The sequence below is a fragment of the Ictalurus furcatus genome, chromosome 20 (genome assembly GCF_023375685.1).
Source record: "Ictalurus furcatus strain D&B chromosome 20, Billie_1.0, whole genome shotgun sequence".
Taxonomy (NCBI): domain Eukaryota; kingdom Metazoa; phylum Chordata; class Actinopteri; order Siluriformes; family Ictaluridae; genus Ictalurus; species Ictalurus furcatus.
In genome coordinates, this window is record NC_071274.1 from 10,183,084 (window position 1) to 10,205,899 (window position 22,816).

The 22,816-nt window shown below is 38.4% G+C and overlaps 2 protein-coding genes across 6 annotated transcripts in view; one reads left to right on the plus strand and one right to left on the minus strand.

The window, feature by feature from the left end:
• Positions 1-22,816, minus strand: part of LOC128624251 (G-protein-signaling modulator 2-like) — an 87,104-nt gene that overhangs the window by 54,810 nt on the left and 9,478 nt on the right. For 3 of the 5 annotated variants that reach the window (XM_053651738.1, XM_053651741.1, XM_053651743.1), the window contains exons 2-3: positions 20,375-20,707; positions 4,314-4,535 (exon numbers count right to left, since the gene is read on the minus strand). In XM_053651738.1, coding sequence (XP_053507713.1) covers positions 4,314-4,535; positions 20,375-20,442 — 290 coding nt within the window. In that variant the 5' untranslated portion in view covers positions 20,443-20,707. Of the gene's footprint in view, positions 1-4,313; positions 4,536-20,374; positions 22,813-22,816 lie in introns of those variants that run through there. The other 2 variants (XM_053651739.1, XM_053651740.1) reach the window with 2 other exon arrangements.
• The window catches only part of LOC128624250 (fibronectin type III domain-containing protein 7-like), an 81,057-nt gene continuing 76,662 nt past the window's right edge, over positions 18,422-22,816 (plus strand). Inside the window, exon 1 of the mRNA XM_053651737.1 lies at positions 18,422-18,735. The gene's annotated coding sequence lies outside the window, so the exon portion shown is untranslated. The remainder of the gene's footprint in view (positions 18,736-22,816) is intronic.

A 22,816-nucleotide genomic window follows, 5' to 3' on the forward strand; every position in this document is an offset into this window, starting at 1 on the left:
AGCCCATGCTGAAGTTGATCTGGTAATTAGTAGGCTGAAGCACAAAGAGATCGTCAGCAGAGGCCAGAAAGGAAATATGGTTCTTAGGTGGGGAGAAGCTCTGCGGGTCTGGTCCAACGACAGCAGGAAAGAGATGAAGGAACTGGAAGTGTCTGAGATGACAAAGATGGAGTTTGAGTGCTATAAGATCAAGGCTGTAGCACAGGGACAACAGGGGACTGGACAACATATGAAGGTGCTCTTGGCAGAAACGGCAGCATGGCAGACCTGTGGAAAATCCCACAGGTAAGGCTTGGTTGTCTTATCAGGTCAACATACAACTCACTCCCCTGCCCACTGAATCTGCAGCAGTGGTTTGACCAGGAGGAATGCTACCCTCTGTAGCAGTCCAAATGCAAGCCTCCAGCACATCTTCTCAGGCTGCAAGACTGCACTCTCCCAAGGGTGCTACAGGTGGGGACACAATCAAGTACTGAGCAGATTGGCCGAGGTGCTGCAGAGATGTAGACAGGTCATAAGTAGTGGTCATCCTCCACCAGTGTGTTAGCACATCCAATTTATCAGAGAAGGTGGGGACAACACAAGTACCACGACAAGAGTTCCAACAATGATAGTGACTTTCACCCAGGACTGGAGAATAAGAGTCAACCTTGGCATGAAACTCCAGTTCCCTAGTGAGATCACCAATACAAGTCTCCACCCTGATATTGCGATATGGTCCAGCGGCGCCAAAAACCGTGCACCTCATCGAGCCATTTGTCGCATGGGAGGAAGGAATAGAAACTGCCCATGAGAGGAAGAGGCTGATGTACTCAGATCTCATCGCTGAGTGTAAGGAGGCTGGCTGGAGAACCATCACCTGGTAGAAGAAGGATGCTGTGGCTTTCTTGGAACATCAACTATTTGCCTCCTGAGGGATATGGGAGTAAATGGAGCAAATCAGCAGAAGGCCCGGAAAGATCTGGCTGAAGAGGCTTTGGCTCTCAATGAGGAAAAAGGAGAAGTGTTGGGGTAGTAACATCTAACCCGAGGTCTAGTTACAGGAGGTGGCAGGGAGACGTCCCTGCCACTGCTCCCCCACCAGGACACATTCAGGGGTTAAAGGAGCAAAACGTTGTTGAGCGGTGGGACCCAACTGACAACCCTACAGCTTACCTATGCCAAATGGCACCAGTGGCACAGAGCATGCATTAACGTTGGCCAGTGGGGCTTGATACAGCCTTAGTCACTGGGGAGGCCTGTATGGTTTTGGCTGCATTAGGCATGGTGGTAAGGTTGAAGGAAGAGTGGTTCTATGGGCACTTGGAGGAGGTGTGACAGGCAGTAATGCCAAAGCAATTCATCATTTACCTGTGTAATTAAAGGGTCATTATCAATCTGTACTGTGAAGAACTGTCCCATCAGTTTAGCAGCATTTGACTGAATCTGAGCGGAAACTATACCTCTATACACTTCAGAATTTATTCTGCTACTTTGATCAGCAGTCACATCATCAATAAACACCAGTTCCATTGGCGTCCATGCATTCCCATGCCATAACACCGTTTCCACATATTTGACAGATGATGTAGTATGTTTTGTATCATGAGACCTTCTTTTCCTTCTCAATACACTTCCTATCATTCAGGTACAAGTTAATCTTGCATCAGAACTGGTCAGACTTTGGCCTTTCTGTTCTTGAATGTTACCAGTGGCTTGTGTCTTGAGGTAAACTGTCTGTAGGTACATTCATGAAGGCATCTCTTGATTGTAGACTTTGACAATGATATGCCTACCTTCTCCAGAGTGTTCTTGACTTGGCTAGCTGTCAACGGGTTTTTCAACAAGGAAAGAGTTCTGCGATCATCCACTTTAGTTGTCTTCCGTGCCTGTCCGAACCCGTGCATTCCTTCATTTAAGACTGTACCAAATTGTTGTTTTGGCCATTCCTAAAGTTTCTGCTATCTCTCTGATAGTCTGTTTTGTTTTTTCAGCATAATGATGGCCTCCTTCACTTGCTTCAACACCTCTTTGGACCGCATATTGAAAGTTCCCATGATCAGCTACCAAATGCAAATTCAACACTTGGAATCAACCCCAGACATTTCATCTCCTTAATTTGCCATGAAATAATGAGGAAACAGGCCAAACCTGGCCATGAAACTGCTTGGCAGTCAACTATCCAATTACTTTTGAGCCTGTGAAAATGGACTGACACTGAAAAAATGGCTGAAATTCCTAAACGGTAAATGCAATATTTTTGTTAAACTTTTGATAATCAATTAATGACCAAATATTTCTTTGATTAATCAAATAATCTGATTTGGGAGGGGAAAAAATCTGTACCTTTTTTAGTTTATTTAAAATAAAATCCACAAACTGAGTTTTACGAATATAAACTTCAGATTAAAATTTAACATTTACACAACTGTTTGTCCAATTATACACACACACACACACACACACACACACACAATCCCTACATACATACATATATATTTTAGGGCTGCAACTAACGATTATTTCCATAATCAATCAGTTGGCGGATTATTCTTCATTTAATCGGATGGGGGCAAACTTTCAGTACCATTTTTTTTTTCGTTTATTTAAAATAGAATCCAAAAACTGAGTTTTACAAATATAAACTTAAGACTAAAACTTTACACAACAGTTTGTCCAATTATATAAGACTGACAAGAACCCAATACACACACACCAGAATATACATTATTGATTTAGGACTGTAGTTTAATTCCGTGGTTTTTTTTTTGCATTAATAAAAAGTAACACATAAATACTTATATAATATAAACACACACACACACACACACACATATATACATTATATATATATATATATATATATAGGACTGTAGAATTCTTGCTTTTTGTGTGCTTTTTGTGCATCCATAAAAAGTAATGCATAAATACTATATATATATATATATATATATATATATATATATATATATATATATATATAGGGATGCGCTGAAATGAAAATTCTTGGCCGAAGCCGAATATAATGAAAAACTTGGCCGAATACCGAACACGTTTTTCGCGCTTTTTCCATTTATTTTCGCCATTTTTTTCACCATTGCATAAATTAAATAGTCAAAATGTGCTTTTTACTTTTTTGTGTTGCTTTTCAAAGGAAAAAATCTATTACAAAAACAACAATTTCAAAATATTTATTTAACACTGAACATTTTTTTTCATTCCAGCAGGCATAGGCTACCAACAAGGCACAATATAACTTTAAATAAATAAATGAGTAAAATAAAAATATTTTGATGTGGTCATCTTTGAGCCCCCCTTGAATAGCCTATGTTAGGCCTATAACTGACTGCTGAAAGAATGTAACACTCTGTAGCCTACAACTAAAAAGTGCATTAAAAAGTGCATTGACAAGAGTGCAAAAAATGGTTCTATTCGGTTATATACGGCTGATTATATTCGGGATATATACCGCTCACGTCCCTGTACACCTCGTGGAGTATTATAGTAGATATAGTATAGTTAGATACATTGTTAATGTTATGCCCCTTGATAGATTTAGTTAGTTTAAACTATAGATTAGTTCATTTGGTCCCCGCTGGTTTTCCGCTCCCAGTCTATAGTACTAGTTCATGTTTCTTGTTTTGTGTTTTGACCCTGTTTTCTGTGACCATGACTTTGATTCCTGCTTTGCCCCTTTTATGCTTGTTTGCCGCTCGCCTGACCCTTTGCCTGTCTTGACTAAGTTTTTCGGATTACGATTTTGATTCGTCTGCCTGCCCTTAAATAAATATGTCTTTACCTGCTTCCGTACTCTATTCCCTTACGTCTCACGACCTGACAGAAACATGCTCCGGAACAGAAACAAAACAAACGCACATGTCCACAGTAAACATCCGAAGAGCACATAGCTCGTGCACGTAGCTCGTGCATGCGCGCGCCCCCTCATGAGGTCGTGACATTCGCGCGTCTCACTCTGGTTGCTAGGCTATTTGGTCATCAAACACATCATTGTTCGGTCAAATTTATTTGGCCTTTACACTTATTGTTAATTAATAATTTCGGTTACCGAACATTCGGTGCATCCCTAAAAAAATATATAAAAAATACTCAGTATTCAGTTCAATTCAATTTTGTCATCAATATATATATATATATATATATATATATATTGATGACAAAATTGAATTGAACTGAATACTGAGTTTTGGTTCAGTGCAACACTATTAATTAGTTAATTATTAAAATTTGAATCATTACAGTTAGTAATATAGGTGAAACATATACATAGAATATTACCTCTGATCAGTATAAAAAAGTATTTAAAAAAAATTTACCTGGTTAAAGTTAGGTCATGGTTGTGGAATTCCAGAGCCATGGTGTAGTCACACAGGTGGAAGTAGGCATTGCCTAGCTGACTATAGATGGCACTCAGCATCAACAGATCCTCTGTCCCCACCTGCATTGCTGCTTCAAAGAATGGTACCCCTGCACTGTAATCACCCTCTTTACATAGACGCTCTCCCTCCAGAGCCAGCTCCAGACAGGAGGCCTCCATCCTGCAGGGGAAGACCCAAAGATCATGAAGTACTATCATCAGCTGTGGGCCTTGAAAAAAATTTACACTGTGCTGTGCTGCTCACACTGCACAACTTACAATTTGTGAGCTACTGATTTCTGTACTGTGCACATTATACGAGCCAAGTACTAGGCTCACACACAACACAAACTCCCACCCGGAGAGTTCCCAGGCAAAGAGCGCCCGATTCCCCAAATCCTGCAAAAATTAACATGAGACCAGTCTGTCATGTCTACCTGCTCTATTTTAAGGGAAATGGAAAAAAAAAGACAAATGTGATTGAAGAGGAGAGTGGGCAGTGAGTATTGTTCTGCAAAGAAAAGGTACAGTGGGGGAAGTATGTATTGGAAGTGTCAACATTTTTTCAGTAAATATATTTCCAATGAAACTAGTCACATGAAATTTTCACCAGACATCAGTATTAACTAAGAAATCCACACATATAAAGAAATCCAAACATTAAAGTCCATAAATGAAGTTATCTGAAATAAAGAGGAATGACAGGAAATAAAAGAACACGCTAACATAAATTTATTTAATACTTAGTGGAGAAGCCTTTGTTTGTAATGACAGCTTCAAGACACTGGCTGTATGAAAAAATTAATCGGTCGCAGTATTCAGGTGCGATTTTGGCCCATACTTCTAAACATATTGTCTTAAAATCTTGTTCAATTGGATTTATAGTTCCTTCAATTATATGAAGTCTGGCAGTACAATGTGATGAAAAACAGCCTCATAGCACAATGTTTCAACCTCCAAACTTCACTGTTGGTGTAGTGTTTTTAGGGTAATGTACAGTGCCATTTCTTCTCCAAATATGGGGTGTAGTATGACAGCCAAAAAGTAAAATTTTGCTCTTGTCTGACCAGACTACACTCACCCAGTATTTCATAGGCTTGTCCAAACTTTAAATCAGCTTCAACATGCCTTTTCTTTAGTAAGGAAGTCTTGAGGGGTGAGCGTGCATAGAGGCCATGGCGGTGGAGTGCATTGCCTATTGTTTTCTCTGTGACAATTGTACCTGCTGCCTACAAGTGTTTCTGGAGCTCTTTTTGAGTGGACCTTGGCTCTTGGGCTACTCTTCTGACTATTCTTCTGATTCCCTGGTCAGACATCTTGCAAGGAGCTCCTGTGCTTGGCCGGTTGATGACTGAGTGATGTTGCTTCCACTTGCAGATAGTGGCCCCAATGGTACTTACTGGAAGATTCAGAAGTTTTGAAATACATCAGTATCCAATTCCAGCAATATGTTTCACAATAAGGTTGCAAAGGTCTTGGGAGACTTCTTTGCTTTTACCCATCATGAGATGTTTCTTGTGTGACACCTTGGTAACGGAAAGCCTTTTTATAGCCCATCAATTTACTAACTAAGCTGATATTAATTTGCACAGATAGGAGGTATAATTACTTTCTAACTACTTGCAGGTTTCAGCTGGTTCCTTGCCTTACCTTGCCTTGGAGAACTGCTTTTTCTTAGTGTCATTCCAATTTATAACACAATTTTATTTAAGGACTTTAATTATGTGAATTCTTTATATTTGTGGATTTCTTGAGTTAATACTGATGTCTAGTGAAAATCTCATGTGAATAACATAATTGGAAATATATTTACCAAAATGTTGATGCATTCAATACTTATTTCCCCCACTGTATACTGATCAGTACATACTATATCCACAGCTGAGCGTAGGTACTAATTGAATGCAGTAGGTATCATCACAGAACACAATTTCAGATGCACATCTAGTTCTTTTTACTAACTTTTCTAAATTTACAGCAGTAAATTTAAAGGTCATAATACTGCAATATTTAACTGACTATTGTCAAGATTTATTTTATTTACTTTTAAAAACACAACTGCAAAATACCTATAAAATCCATTTGCTGTGTTGTTTTACAAAATGCTATGGACAATGGATTTAATCAAATAAATTGGCTATGTGACAAAAGCCGAAATGGCCAGTGTTGTTGGGGTGTCATTGGAGAGTCATATTGTAAAAGAGTACCTTTTGATTCTATTCTCAATTTATTAAAAAATTTAAATCTGTTGAAAATGTCATACTACTATGTCACTATTTTTGTGTCTGTGGTGCTGTATTACAGCAAATTATCATTTTACAAATTATTTTGTCATGTGGAACATTAGTGGAAGAAGTAAAAGAAGAATAAGCAGAAGAAGAAGAAAGGAATTTCCATTATTATTGTTGTTATTTCTTTGTTTTTAATGTTGTTGCACCACAAGATGGCAATGAAACTGTTTGGATGCCGCTTGCAGCTATATTTGCTGTATGTGTTCTTACCAATGCTTGTGCTTATTTAGTCATAATTAGGGCTGCAACTAAAGATTATCTTCATAATCGATTAATCAGCCGATTATGTTTTCGATTGATAGGGTGAAGGGGGAGCTGAATCAATCAATTAATCGGAAAAACAAAACAAAAAAAACAAACAAAAAAGAAAAAAAAAAAAAAAAAAACACACAATCGTCCGATTCACCCTCAGCTTCTTTAGTGTGTTTGGGGTCGTTATCATGCTGGAATACTGCCCTGTGGCCCAGTCTCCGAAGGGAGGGGATCATGCTCTGCTTCAGTATGTCACAGTACATGTTGGCATTCATGGTTCCCTCAATGAACTGTAGCTCCCCAGTGCCCGCAGCACTCATGCAGCCCCAGACCATGACACACCCACCACCATGCTTGACTGTAGGCAAGACACACTTGTCTTTCTACTCCTCACCTGGTTGCCATCACACACGCTTGACACCATCTGAACCAAATAAGTTTATCTTGGTCTCATCAGACCACAGGACATGGTTCCAGTAATCCATATCCTTAGTCTGCTTGTCTTCAGCAAACTGTTTGCGGGCTTTTTTGTGCATTATATTTAGAAGAGGCTTCCTTCTGGGACGACAGCCATGGAGACCAATTTGATCCAGTGTGCGTATGGTCTGAGCACTGACAGGCTGACCCCCCACCCCTTCAACCTCTGCAGCAATGCTGGCAGCACTCACACGTCTATTTCCCAAAGGCAACCTCTGGATATGATGCTGAGCACATGCACTCAACTTCTTTGGTGACCATGGTGAGGCCTGTTCTGAGTGGAACCTGTCCTGTTAAACCGCTGTATGGTCTTGGCCACCATGCTGCAGCTCAGTGTCAGGGTCTTGGCAACCTTCTTATAGCCTAGGCCATCTTTATGTAGAGCAATAATTCTTTTTTTCAGATCCTCAGAGAGTTCTTGGCCATGAGGTGCCATGTTGAACTTCCAGTGACCAGTATGAGGGAGTGTGAGAACAATGACATCAAATTTAACACACCTCCTCCCCATTCATACCTGAGACCTTGTAACACTAACAAGTCACATGACGCCAGGGAGGGAAAATGGCTAATTGGGCCCAATTTGGACATTTTCACTTAGGGGTGTACTCACTTTTGTTGCCAGCGGTTTAGACATTAATGTGTGTTTGGGGTCGTTATCATGCTGGAATACTGTTGAGGAATACTGTTGTGTGTTGAGTTATTTTGAGGGGACAGCAAATTTACACTGTTACACAAGCTGTACACTCAGTACTTTACGTTGTAGCAAAGTGTCATTTCTTCAGTGTTGTCACATGAAAAGGTATAATCAAATATTTACAAAAATGTGAGGGGTGTACTCACTTTTGTGAGATACTGTAGGCTATTTATTTTATATAGTTTTTCATTTACATGTTGATATATAGTGCAGTTATATATTTTCAAACAGGGAAGGAAACCCTGCTTTTGCATTTTATTTTAATCATAGTATGTTTAAATAAAAGTGCTTGTGACATCTCACATGTGGCTTTAACTTACAACTGAACATTTGGCCCACTTCGTAGAAAATACAGAGATCTATATAATGTATCGTCATTCAGCCTAAAAATACAGAGTAGGAATACACCGAAATTTCGGCCATCGAAAATGCTGTTTAGTCATTTTCGGCCAAAAGATATGAGGAAAATAAAATGTTTTTACTAGGGCTGGGCGATACAGCTAAAAAAAAAAAATTATCAATATAATCAATAATGTTTCATATCATTCGGTATCGATAATTATTGGTAAATTTTAATAACCTTTTTAAAACAAAGACCAGTAGAAAAAAAGGTTTGAATTTAACCACTGTATTTTTAATTTACCCACTTTATTAAGGCAAACAGAATTTTAGTTTTAACAATCAAAAACAAAATAGAATTTAAACAAATATCTAAATAAATAAATAAGTGTTAAAGAAACTCTTGAACTTAATAAAGAAAATGTTACAAAATGCGTGCAATGTAAAAGTGTAAACGTATAAGACTTTAAGGTAGATCAACATCGCATTATAGCACAGAATGGGACTCCTGGTGCTTTGGTTTATGCTCAGCCTGTTAGATTAGTTAGCCTACCTGTGTATAAAACTTCCACTTTAACACTTACTTTCGCATAACACTGTACTGAGGTCCACATCTGATGAGCTCCTGCTCTGAGGACACTCACTGTCCTCCCCAGAGCTGACATTTTAACAGAAAACACAAAAAGTGGTAAAGCTCACATTTATTAAACTCCGCCTCTTCCCAGCAAAAAGAAAGTCTCTCGCAGCTTGTTTCTCCGTACTTGGCCATGTTGTTTTTTTTTTTTGTTGTTTTTTGCAAAGTTTACACACAATGGTGTTCTGATGTTGGTCAGAGGAAAAGAAACCAAAAAAACTGCCACAGTGGTGAGCTGACATGTCCTTTTTTATTCACAATCTCCTCGGCAGGCTCTGAACTCATTTTCTCAGGTATTCATGTGTTCTGGCGTCACCTTGCGATGGCACAACCGAACCCCATACAGTGCCTCCGGAAAGTATTCACAGTGCTTCACTTTTCCACATTTTGTTATGTGACAGCCTTATTCCAAAATGGATTAAATTCATTATTTTCCTCAAAATTATACAAACAATACCCCATAATGACAACGTGAAAGAAGTTTGTTTGAAATCTTTGCAAATTTATTAAAAATAAAAAACAAAAAAAGCACATTTACATAAGTATTCACAGCATTTGCCATGACACTCAAAATTGAGCTCAGGTACATCCTGTTTCCACTGATCATCCTTGAGTTGTTTCTACAACTTGATTGGAGTCCACGTGTGGTAAATTCAGTTGGTTGGACATGATTTGGAAAGGCACACACCTGTCTATATAAGGTCCCACAGTTAACAATGCATGTCAGAGCACAAACCAAGCCATGAAGTCCAGGGAATCGTCTGGAGACCTCCAAGACAGGATTGGAGGTCTTTTTATTTAATTTCTTTAATTTCAGGATTGGAGGTCTTTAACTTAATCCATTTTAGAATAAAGCTGTAACATAACAAAATGTGGGAAAAGTGAAGCGCAGTGAATACTTTCCGGATGCACTGTAGATACGCAACTTGTTATTGGCTGTTTGCTTGTCTCTCGTAGCACACTCCTTTATCACGACATATGATAGCCTGTTTATGATCCAGGGACGGCGCACGCTTGAAGGTTGTTCATGCAACCAAACTTCATGTCCGTTCACATTTTATCGAGTGTTATACCGAACATTTTTTCTATCATTAACAATAAAGGTACCGTCGATAAATACAATATCGTTTTATCACTCAGCTCTAGTTTTTATGCTGCGCCATGCCCCGTGCCACATCTCAAATCACTTATAGCATCACACAAGCTAATTTCATCACCACGCTACCAAGCAAAGTTATGTTACAATTATGTTAGCGGTGTTTAACTATTTCAAAGTTTCTGATAAGGATGTCACAATAGCAATTTGCAGTCTTTGCTCAGCTGAGGTTTCAAGATGGGATACATCGTACTTTTCTACAACAGGTCTGATACAGCACATGAAAGCACGACATCCAATTCAATATGCAGAGTACAGCAAAGCAACAAAGGTTAAAAGTAGGGGTGTAACGATACACTCAGCTCACGATATGCATCAAAATATTTTAAAAAATCAAACTGAAATTCAAATAACAGATTTATTTCCAAAACATTAACAATTTTCAATAACTTTCCTTGCTGTACATACAATTTAAAGATTTCATTTAACATTCTGTATGTAAATTAATAATTGACTAGGTGTTTCACTGAACAATAAAATAGAATTTTAACATGAAATTAGAATTAAGATGGCTGAAACCCTATGAGGAGTTTTGTTTTGTGTTTTACAAAAAAAAACATGTCCACATTTTCAGGCAGAAGCTGGGATCTTTGTGCGAAATGCAGATGGAGGGCAGGAAATGATTTTCTGCATAGGAAGAACTATTAGAAAGTCAAAATGCCTATGTTTTCCATCGTTTATGGCTGCTCAAATCGATCAAACCGAGAAACCACAAGCAGCTTTTATTATGTACCAAAAGTTGATGATCATATTGGGGGAAAAATGCAAGAAACTGACTGAAAAACGCAGGAAAAAGTGGCTTGTAAACCTGCGTCTGCGGTCGGGAGGATACTGCTTGTGTGTGCAGTGACCACTTTGTCAAAGGTTAGTTAATACAACTTACATATGCTTTGTTTATGTAATGTTAGCTGTTTCCGTACTTTATAAAGTTAAAAGTAACTGACTTTGCGATGATCTATGCCTTTAGTTATGTCTCGGCAGACCTTTGAGAGTGGTTAACCTAAAAAAAGTAATGCCACTCACCCGGGCGATAACCAAACTAAAATTATTGTGGAGCGCCTTGGTACAGAGGTCGTTGACCCAACCACTAACAAAAAACTTGTATGCCTACATACTTTTGAATGCTTTCATTTGTTTTCTGGAGTAGATGGATGTCTGGAGGACAAGGTCATTGCTTATATCTACCGCCTCGATGGCAGGCAAGTATTTAAATTTAGTAGAAAAAAAACCTCTCCTCTTCATAAAATAAGGACCACGTCCAAAATATGTTGTGATTTTCTGTTTATAGCTTTATCTTGTAATAGTGATTAAACCAGTACGGTATGGACTTTCCTCCATCTCGTCCATTCTGCTCTTCACTTCCGGCCCTCCGTTTGAATTTCATGCGTCATCAAAATCACATGACTGCAAACAAGCTATAGGATAAAACGGACGTCATATCGTAAAAAATAAATAAATAAAAAAATCGCCATAACACTACGATACATATCGTAACATTTTTGCATCGCAATATATCGTACCATGATATATCATTACACCCCTAATTAAAAGTATTTGTTTTCTGCCTAGTTTTGGAGGGTAACCTGCCATAGAGAGGAACCTATTGTCATGTAATGGAGATTGGAGACTGATACAAATGGAGTAAAAGGCTTTACTGAGAAGCAGGCAGACAAATCCATCCAAATCGAGTAACAAAAACGTGGTCAAAAAACAGGCACAGAGTCAGGCGAACGGGCAAAACCAGGCGAAACAAGTATCAATAAACACAAGGACAAAACAGGATAAAAACCATGAAACAAAGAATAGGGTTCAAAGTATTAGTACAGCTCTGTCAGCTAAACACAAAAAATCAATACTTAGCAACTAATGAATGAAACACGAGGGTATAAATACACAAAGTAATCAAAGGGGTAATGCGGAATAGCTAAGAATCAGTACGTTTACATGGACAACAAAAATACAATATTAACCCGAATAAGACAATACTTTCGATTACCTTAATACAGAGGTTTTCAACCTTTTGCAACTAAAGCCCCCCCCACACACATACATACACACACATACACCTAATCTATAATCTGTTTTTGATAGATAGATTTTTTTTTTTTGCTTTTGTGGTTTTTTACTTTTTTTAAATTACTTTTCACAAATTTTATGATTTTTTAAAGATACTTTTATAAAAGTATATAACGGACAGGTATGGAACATGAATGATATAAAATGTTTCTGAACACTATAACTACTTTGAACAGAGAACTAGGCTGTAATAACATGTACTATTTTATATGTAAAACATGTTGCATTCCATTCGTCTTAAATTCTAAAAACATTCGCATAAGGATGATTTTGTTATGTGTCATTGTTAAATCTCCGGCTCTCATTCACTCACTGAACAGAGCAGACACAGAGAGAGGTGTGAGAGCAGCAGGAAAGCAAGACCTTGTGCTTGCAGGACAGTACAGGCGACATAAGACAGAAAGTCGATAAGGTTTGTCCAAATAGTTGCTAGGTGGTTTTTTGTTTTTTTCAAAAAAAAAAAAAAAACACATCCCTAAAGGGGTCTGAAATGTCGTTAAGTTGCCAACACTGGTTTGCACTGACAGTTAGATAAAAGACAGGCTAAACTCCGCCTCTTCCCAGCAAAAAGAAAATACAGAGGGAGAGAGAAAGTGGAGTTTTCCCATTTATGTATATTCTATTTGAAAAGCAATAAAATACACCGAGTACTTAAATGATGTCCTGTCTGTGGTAAATAAAATTGTACCCAAAATATAGGATAAGTAAAAATGCCATCAACCAAATTAAAATTTTCAATCAAATATAACAATATGCAAAAAATTGAAAACAATTCAGGCGAATGGAGAAAAGGCAATAACAGTGTTTACAGGAGGAGAGATGCAAGACAATTTCTTTTAGGAGATTACAAAAATTTAGGAGCACAGTTGAAGTTTAGTATTTTTTTTTGTTTGTTTGTTTTTTTTAAGAGATGGCAGCATTAATGTGCCACAATATAACATACAAGTAGGCATGAGAAAACTTGAGCTTGTCAATTATGACAGAATTTAGGAACATAGTGCGTGATCAATAAAAGATGGCGGTTTGTGAGATCGGGAATTTGAGAGAAGCAGATCATGTTCAGTGTTACTCGTCATCATAATGGCTTCTCCGCAGTATTTACACACTTGTTCGGTTGACTGAGGAGATGAAAAGCAGTGTGAAAGTAACTGTTGCTCGGTGTAGATCGATTTTGGTCTTCCTGTAGTTTTTATTCCGATTGTATTATACAACTCCGAACAGGTCACGCGCACCGGTGCAAATAAATATTTATTCACAGTCACACAAAGTACTTCAGTCGCATTTGCGACTGAAATGGTCACACTGTAGAGCCCTGAGTTTATCTGCAAAGTTTTTTCCCGTTCGGCGTGATGATTTAATGTCCCCGACAACCTCTGTAGTGCCATTTAGCATCGTGCTAGTGTCACGATTTCCCCTTGCGCAATTGCTGGAGCTCGCAGAGAAACTGGCAGCTCGAGCGCTAAAATGCTAAACCCATTTCCAGGTTTTGGCAATATAAAATGACGTCAGCCCTGCACCGCTCAATGTGATTGGCTGTAAGTGCGGGAAGCACTTGATTTGAGTGGAGAAAACAGCGGAGTTTTCTATGAGCGGAGGACGAACTTTAAACGTCAATATCACAGTCGATCATATTCATTTAATCATGGGCAGTCAAAATCGTAATTGTGATCGATACCCGATTAATTGTGCAGCCCTAACGTATAGCATGACAAATAATTAACTGCACTTGAAGCTTTCCTTAAAAAAACACCCAAAACTGTATATGGTACCATAACGAAGACGAACTTTATGTTAATACGGGAAAACTAAGGTTGCTGCTGGAAGTGGTACAAGATGTTAAACCGAGGTCCTGACTTTTGTGTGGTCATTAAAAATCCCTGGACACTTCTCATAAAGAGTAGGGGTATAACCCAGGTGTCCTGGCGAAATTCCCCCATTGGCCCTTATCTATTATGGTCCCCTAATAATCTCCTTCCATGAATTGGCTACAACACTCTCCTTTCCACCAATAAGTGTGGTGGGCGCTCTGGCGCATTATGGCTGCCGTCGCATTATCCAGGTGGATGCTACACACTGGTGGTGGAGGTGATTCTCTCTCCCCCCCTTACAGTATAAAGTGCTATATAAATCTAAGGAATGAAGGAAATGAATACAACAGTAGAAAAATATGACAAACTTGTTGACCATTTACGGCAGCACCATCAAGCCCTGTAAAGCTGGATTAGAAGGTCATTTATCAGTAAAACTGTAACTCTGTAGTAGACTTATATATCGTGGCATAAAATGATGAACTGGTCAGATTAAAATGATCAGGAATGTGAGTCAGAGAGGCCATGTGGAATAAATCTGGTCATCTTAATTATGTTTACCTGAAATATACCTCAGGGCATGTTTGGTATCAATTTAATACATATTTCATGGTGCGCAATGTGGCAAGGGTGTAGGTTTGATTTTGACACTGTTGGGGACATACAAGCAGTCCGCAGAGCCCCCAATGCAATACATGCAAAAAAAACCTGCAAAAAAAACAAAACTGTGTGTATGGCAGTTAGGCTAATTTGATGATATGCTCAGGATGGCAGCCAAAAAAAAGAAAGGTGGACATTAGGAGCTACTTTACAACAAGTCAAAGTGCACGCACGCGCACACACACTAACGTTTAGGCTTGCCACTCATCCTGTTAACACGGGACTGTCACGTATTGAAAAAAATACACTGTCCCTGAATCAATATGAGAGGCAATTGATCCTGTATTTTAGTGTACAGAACAGAACTGTTGGAATAAGGATGCTGTCTTCCTCACATACCGGTAGCCTGCATGATGTGCATCCAGTTGACAGAGCTTTGGTGCTCCATACAACTGGATGTAGCTACAGCCTCTCACACATTAGCAAGAAACAGCAAAGCCAATCCAATTAGCGACATGGGTTAGGGAGGCGGGACTCGCAGTAGAGAATGAGATCTGTTAACTGTGGTGTGTACCACAAATTGTGCTACTGCCTATCTTGGCCAGGATGCTCTTGTAAAAGAGATGCCTAATCTCAATGAGACTTTTTATTTAACCTGGTTAAATATAGATTAAATAAAAAAAATAAATATTAAAAAAAAAACACAAGACACCGACGGACAATAGTGGTTATATATAAACACATTTTTATCGTTTGATAAACATTACTGCTAGGGAAAATTCAGTAGTCCCTAAATATTGGTATGGACATGTCCCTAGCGTCCCTATTAAATTTGACGCCACTAATGTGGTGACATAAGTATCATACAAGTTTACGAAATAATAATCTACAGGTTTTATATTTGCAAATGTGATTGTTCTTCCCACCAACATCCAAAGATATGCATACTGGGACAACCAGGTCTACACAGGAGACTTTTTGTCATTGTTCCACAGACTCATTCTCAGAAACCAAATTAACATACTCAGACTGGGGCTCTACTCTTCCATAAAATACACTGTGCCTCTCCCATTTTGTGCGTTGGGCATTATACATTACAAAGAGGCTCAGAGGTATAAAAAAGCCATGTATTATAAAATGGCAGGGATGCTGACAACTCTGTCCATTAACTTTGCAAGTTCTCTCTATTTTACTTTCTGTATATTGTGTACTTGTGTTTTCTATAACAAGCCCTTTTATTACTTTATCCCTTAATACTCAGTTTACTGCAAGACAGTATGGTTTAGAGCTGCAACAACTAATCGATAAAATCGATAATAATCAATTATGAAAATCGTTGTTAACGAATCTCATTATCGATTAGTTGGTCTGCGTGCAGCACGGGGGAGATTTACTCATTACGTTACTTCTGTTCCGAAAACATGCCTCGGAGAGTAAATACTAAAGTTTTGTCTCAAATGAAGTACTGTACGCTTACACTATGCACTCTACCGTTTAGTGTATGAATTTTAGAAAGGTAATATCCTGTCAAATATATCACTAGCGGTTTTTTTCTACTAAGTGGAAGTATAAGCCGCTTCCTAGTCGACGGCGCATCACGTCATACGCACGCTAGCATTAGCAGACACCCAGAGTCACCGACAATGACTTTCTTCAGTTTACGGTTTGTCAACGTTACCTTTTATTCCCAATATGACCTCAGTCACCATCAGACAAAGGCGAAATCATCATGTGACTGAGGCAGGGAAACATTTTATATTAAACACCGCAGAGATCAAACAGTGCTCCATGAGCACAAAGTTATGTTTATATCCAAAATGCTCCACTGTGTGTAAGGAATTGGGGAAACAGGTGCTGCTTAAAAGGTTTAGCTTACTTTAAGTTTATTGTCATTATATGATGTATTTGCGCGCTTTCAGTGTAACTTCTGTCGTTTATTATAACGGAAGTGATCTGTTAGTAACGAGGCCGCGTTGCTGATCACGCGATTATGATCAAAAGTAAACACAAGTAAAATGTGTAAAGACACTGAGGAACAGAAACCACAAGGTTATTATTAATTTAGGGCTGTAGTTTAATTCGGTGCTTTTTGTGCATGCATCAAAAATAACGCATAAATAGTATAAAATAAATTATATATGAAAAAATTTATTTTAGCTTATATTGTGTATATAAGTAGTTTTCATTATTTTTTATGGATGCACAAAAAGCACCGAATTAAACTACAGTCCTAAATGAAATATATATATTCTGGTGTGTGTGTGTGTGTGTATTGGGTTCATTTCTGTTTTGGAACAAACTGTTGTGTAAAGTTTCAGTTTGAAGTTTATATTTGTAACACTCAGTTTGTGGATTTTATTTTAAATAAACAAAAAAAGGGCACTGAAAGTATGCCCCGCCAATCCAATTAATCGAAAAAAATAATCGGCCAACTAATCAATTATGAAAATAATCGTTAGTTGCAGCCCTAGTATGGTTACTAAGTAGTTTTCTAGCAAAATGTTGTTGGGTTTTTTTTTAACAGTAGACATGTTTGAACGTGACCTCTAACAACCTAATATCAAAGGCTAATAGTTAAAAGTTTAAATAAAAAAAACTCTGACAAGTAAATAGAAAAGACCTAGGCATGCAGGTCAATAGAAACCTCTGCTCTAACAATAGTTGCTTAACAGCTTATAAAAAGCCCCTATAGCATTATGTTTTAGCACCATGCTAGCATGTTTTAGCATCATGCTAGCATGTTGCTGGCATGTATTAGCACTATGCTGGCCATGTAGGGTGCCAATACTTATAAAGCTGGACAAATAGGGCGCCAATACATTTGAGAGCCGGACGCGTAGGGCGCCAATACTTTCGCGTGCGGGACGCGTAGGGCACCAATACTTTTGAGAGCCGGGCTCTAAGGGCGCCAATACTTTCGAGAGCCGGCAGCGTAGGACGCCAATACTTTCGAGTGCCGGACGCGGTTGGCGCCAATACTTTCGAGTGCCGGATGCGTAGGACGCCAATACTTTCGAGTGCCGGTCGCGTAGGGCGCCAATACTTTCGAGTGCCGGTCGCGTAGGGTGCCAATACTTTCAAGCGCCGGTCGCTTAGGGCACCAATACTTTCAAGTGCCGGACGCATAGGGCGCCAATACTTTCGAGTGCCGGACGCGTAGGGCGCCAGTACTTTCGAGTGCCGGACTCGTAGGGCGCCAATACTTTCGAGAGCGGGACGCTTAGGGCGCCAGTACTGATAGAGCCGGCCGTGTACTGCAGCAATGCGGAAGAAGAATAATTATAATTATAATAATAATAATAATAATAATAATAATAAGTATGCCGAAGAACAATAGTAGTGCTTTTCAAACACCACTAATTATTATAATAATAATAAGAAGAAGAATGCCGAATAACAATAATAGTGCTTTTTTCAAGCACCACTAATAATAATAAGTATGCCGAATAACAATAGTAGTGCTTTTCAAGCACCACTAATTATAATTATAATAATAAGTATGCACAAGAACAATAGTAGTGCTTTTCAAGCACCACTAATAATAATAAGTATGCCGAATAACAATAGTAGTGCTTTTCAAGCACCACTAATTATAATATTAATAAGTATGCCAAAAAAACTTCTTTCACATTGTCATCATGGGGTATTGTTTGTAGAATTTTGAGGAAAATAATGAATTTAATCCATTTTGGAATAAGGCTGTAACATAACAAAATGTGGAAAAAGTGAAGCGCTGTGAATACTTTCTGGATGCACTGTATATTGGCTTTTATTTTGGTGGAAAACATGAAGACCTCCATTTAGTTGGAAACTAAATTTTTAAATTCACTTCTCATTAGGCGAAATGCTGTAAACCTCTGTCCTCAAAAATGTTTGAGATTATGCTGGCTGTAAAACCAAAGTGAATCTGGCACATGTTGTGTCTAAATGCATTTTATAAGCACAGACAGAGATGAAGTTGGTGTGAAGCAGCAGTTACTGTGAACCGAGCCACTCTAAATCACTGATGAGCCGAACACAGTGACACGACTTTACCATTTCAAAAAGCAACGAGGTAAGATAAAATCTAAATCTTTGTTATGGTGTTGCTTCGGTTGCATTTTTAAGACTTTTGAAACGTGGACTTAAGACATTTTAACGCTAATTAAGGCCTTATTTTTACATTAAGGAATTTAAGACATTTGAGACTTTGTAAGGACCCGCAGACACCCTGTTAAATTTACCTAGTAAATTGGAGTCAGATAATTAAATCATAAAATTAAAAACACACATTTAACCTTCGGCTGCACCTGTTCCAATCCTTGGTCATAGGAGAGCAGGACTAGGATTTTAGTCCAACAACTCTTAATGCTAATGTTAAATATTTAAGAAAAGCGTGATATTAATATAGTGTAAAATAATCCTTTCAATTAATCTGTGAAAATGTTTTTTTCTTTTTAGTGTAGGTCAAAATGCAAAGTGAAACTGCAAAATAAATGGTCAAAGTTAAGCAAATATATGGTATATTCATTTGTTATACTGTTCTATGATGCCTGGGGATTTTAAAAAAAAAAAGGCATCATACCAGGCATAATCCTGCAATAATACTAAACCTATTACGCTTCGGCATCGACCACTGAAAAACCCATATCGGTCAATCACTAGTACCATGTACATATATTTATTAATGGCTCTACACATTGTTTACAAAAGAATACATAGAAAATTATTACCAAGCAAGCAAACCTGTCTGTAGTCCATCTATATCAGTGCAGCCAAATACTTTACATATCTAAACCTTATCGTTTTAAACTTTTAAATAACTTTAAGTTTTTTAAATAACTAAGCAGCATATTTAGCCTTGATAATTATTTATCAACCTACCTGCTGTCTTTCACACAATCACAACACACAGGCCATCTAAAAAGCTTTGGTGGTGTTTGAGCTGCTCTGGCCAGCTTTATGGACATATCTAAAACCCCTGACACTTTCCACTGGCTAAGACTAGCTTCAGCTACTAACCAAACACTAATGGTCCAATTAACTCACTAAAATCAATAAAAGTACATACAACTGAAGAAAGATTAAAACAGTAATGTGAAAAATATTCAATCTACATTTCAAGCAGCTTACTATCATTACTGCTCATTTAAGAGCAGGAGTTGCAGTTGTCTTAGACAGAATCTGCCATGCTCAGCATTCTCAGCTAATCTCATCATGTCTATCTTTTCACTATAATCTGTGATTAGGGCGCACACAGTTACTAGACACTAATATTCAAAGTGAGCAGCTGTATTTCAAGCAAAATAATTCACGTTAAGATAAATATAAATCCAAATGTCTGGAGCTGTGCACACTTACATAATTATGCAATCACATAGGTGAGGTAGTGCAAGAGCCCTCTTCTGATATATACCCTCCTCGAAATGATAAAGTTACCTAATGGGTAGAAAAGGCTTTTCTCTATGGCCAAAATATCTATTCTAAAATGACCACCCGAAAAAGTCTAAAAGCATGTAGACTTGTTTTGTCAAACCCTTTTCAGAGTTTCAGTATAAAATATTAAATTATGCAGTGTAATTTGAAGACTAAGAAACGTTTTCTACAGCATGGTTTCATCTTCTACTGGCTTAACAACCGGATGATTTTCAATCATCTCTGAGAACTAACAAGGTTAATTTTAATGCAACATTGAATTATGTCGATGTGCCTACCTGTAGCAAACAAGAGGAAGGGAATTCTTCTCACCCTCCATTCTAGCCATTGAGCCACTTTTAGCCATTGAAGTGCATAATAAACAAAGGGATCCCAAATAGATCAATCAAAAATTCCAGCAAAGGAGAAAAAAAATGTCCACAAACTACTGAAAACTAAGTTCACTAACAAAAAAGCTTCTGGTTTCCAATGTCTGAGTCTTCTGAGAGTTCTGTAGCAGAAGCCAATCCATGCAATATGTACAGTCACAGATGCTGGTTTCCTGTTAGGTTTGATGTGTGTAAATGTGTGCGTGTGTGAGGGGTTTATCCAGGGCAATCTTCTGGATCGCTCTGTGAAGAGAACACAAAATTTTGTGTGTGAAGCCTCATTCTGTGCATAATGCCATGGCAACACTTACTGAACAGCAACTGCATGCAAGCCTGGGTGTGTGTGTGCGCGTGTGTTACGTCGTTATTTTATTGTGGCTTGTTTTTGTGCTTACCCAAGCTGAATCAAAGCAGGCGGTCCAGTTGAGAATGTATATGATTATCACCAGTTATTATGCAAGCAAGAATGGACATAGTCCAGGGAAAAAGTATGTGTGGTACACAAAAATGAACACCAACCCCAATTTCACCACCACAGGAGGGAAAGAAAAACAATTATTTATGCATTATTTTTATGGATGCACAAAAAGAACTGAATTAAACTACAGTCCTAAAAGAATAATATATATTCTGGTGTGTGTCTGTGGGTATTGGGTTCTTTTCAGTCTTATATAGTTGGACAAACAGTTGTGTAAAGTTTTAGTCTGAAGTTTATATTTGTAACACTCAGTTTGTGGATTTTATTTTAAATAAGTGAAAAAAGGCACTGAAAGTTTGCTCCCCCATCCGATTAATCGAAAAAATAATCGGTCAACTGATCGATTATGAAAATAATCGTTAGTTGCAGCCCTAGAGTATTCAAGACTCATGTGTTAGCTATGTTGAACTTTGTTCCTGATTTCTCCTAATGGCATTGTGTGGTTATTTTTTACAATAAATAACACCAACAATGCCCTACAAAGGAGTAGAGTTGATTGTTGAATTTTAACTTATAATGCTTCTCCCCACAGTATTTAAAGGTGTGTCATATCACAGCAAACCAGTGACTACATTTCTATTTCCTACAAACATGGCCACCATGGACTACACCTCCCCAGCACACGTTCATCTTCTCCGGAATTGTGATCACACAAACATGTTGCCAATCTCACACTCACTCACGGCACACTATAAAAGAGACCTTTTGAACACCATGACTTTGCGTAGTATTGAGTGTTATCACCATACCAAGCGGTTGTACCTTGTTCCTCGTACTGATTCACAGTTTGTGATCTGGTTTCTTGTTACTCGTGACAAGCTGCTACATCTCTGTAGTTAATATAAAATGCTCTCACAACAGGATAGCTAATAGAGCCACAACTTGCACATTATTATTATTTTTAATTCTGGCTCCCTGGTTTAGTACTAGGATTTTCCAAAATTTGCAGCACAAATTGATAAACATTGTGTCTTATTGCCTCTTGCTGGAGCATTTTATTTATATTTATCTCACAGTGCTGCTAAATTCCCAAATGTCATTTTTCCAAAGCCACTGATTAATCTTCTATAACAGCACACCCTGCCATGTTTTATTGCTTAAGCTTAAGTAAAACGCATAGTCACACACAGAAACAGACACACAGAAAACACAAACTAGATGTCTTAATGCATATAGTAATTAGAAAGCCTGTCAGTAGGTGTTTTAACCACCCTGCATTGACCCTAGGTGTAAATGTGTGTGTGTCTGTGTATGTGTGTGTGTGCATGCCAGTATGAGTGCGAGTATGTGTGGTGCCTTTGTAATAAGGCTGCACAATTATGGCCAAAATGATCATGATTATTTTGATCAATATTGAGATCAAGCACGTTCGCCTCACACTGCCAGGGTCGGGGTTCGATTCCCGCGGCTCTGTGTGCGCGGAGTTTGCATTTTCTCCCCATGCTGCGGGGGTTTTCTCCGGGTACTTCGGTTTCCTCCCCCAGTCCAAAGACATGCATGGTAGGCTGCCTGGCGTTTCTAAAGTGTCCGTAGTGTATGAATGGGTGTGTGAATGTGTGTGTGACTGTGTGCCCTGCGATGGACTGGCACCCTGTCCAGGGTGTACCCTGCCTTGTGCCCGATGCTCCCTGGGATAGGCTCCAGGTTCCCCCGCGACCATGAAAAGGTTGAAGATGGATGGATGGACCACTGCTTTCACCTCCATGTTGTGCTACATTCCCGCTAATGTACAAATCTTTGCATCAAATTAGACTAGTCCTTAAAGTGCATCATCTCATAGAAGCAAAATATAAATAAAATTGTACCCAAAATATAGGATAAGTAAAAATGCCATCAACCAAATGAAAATATGCAACCAAATGAAAACAATTCAG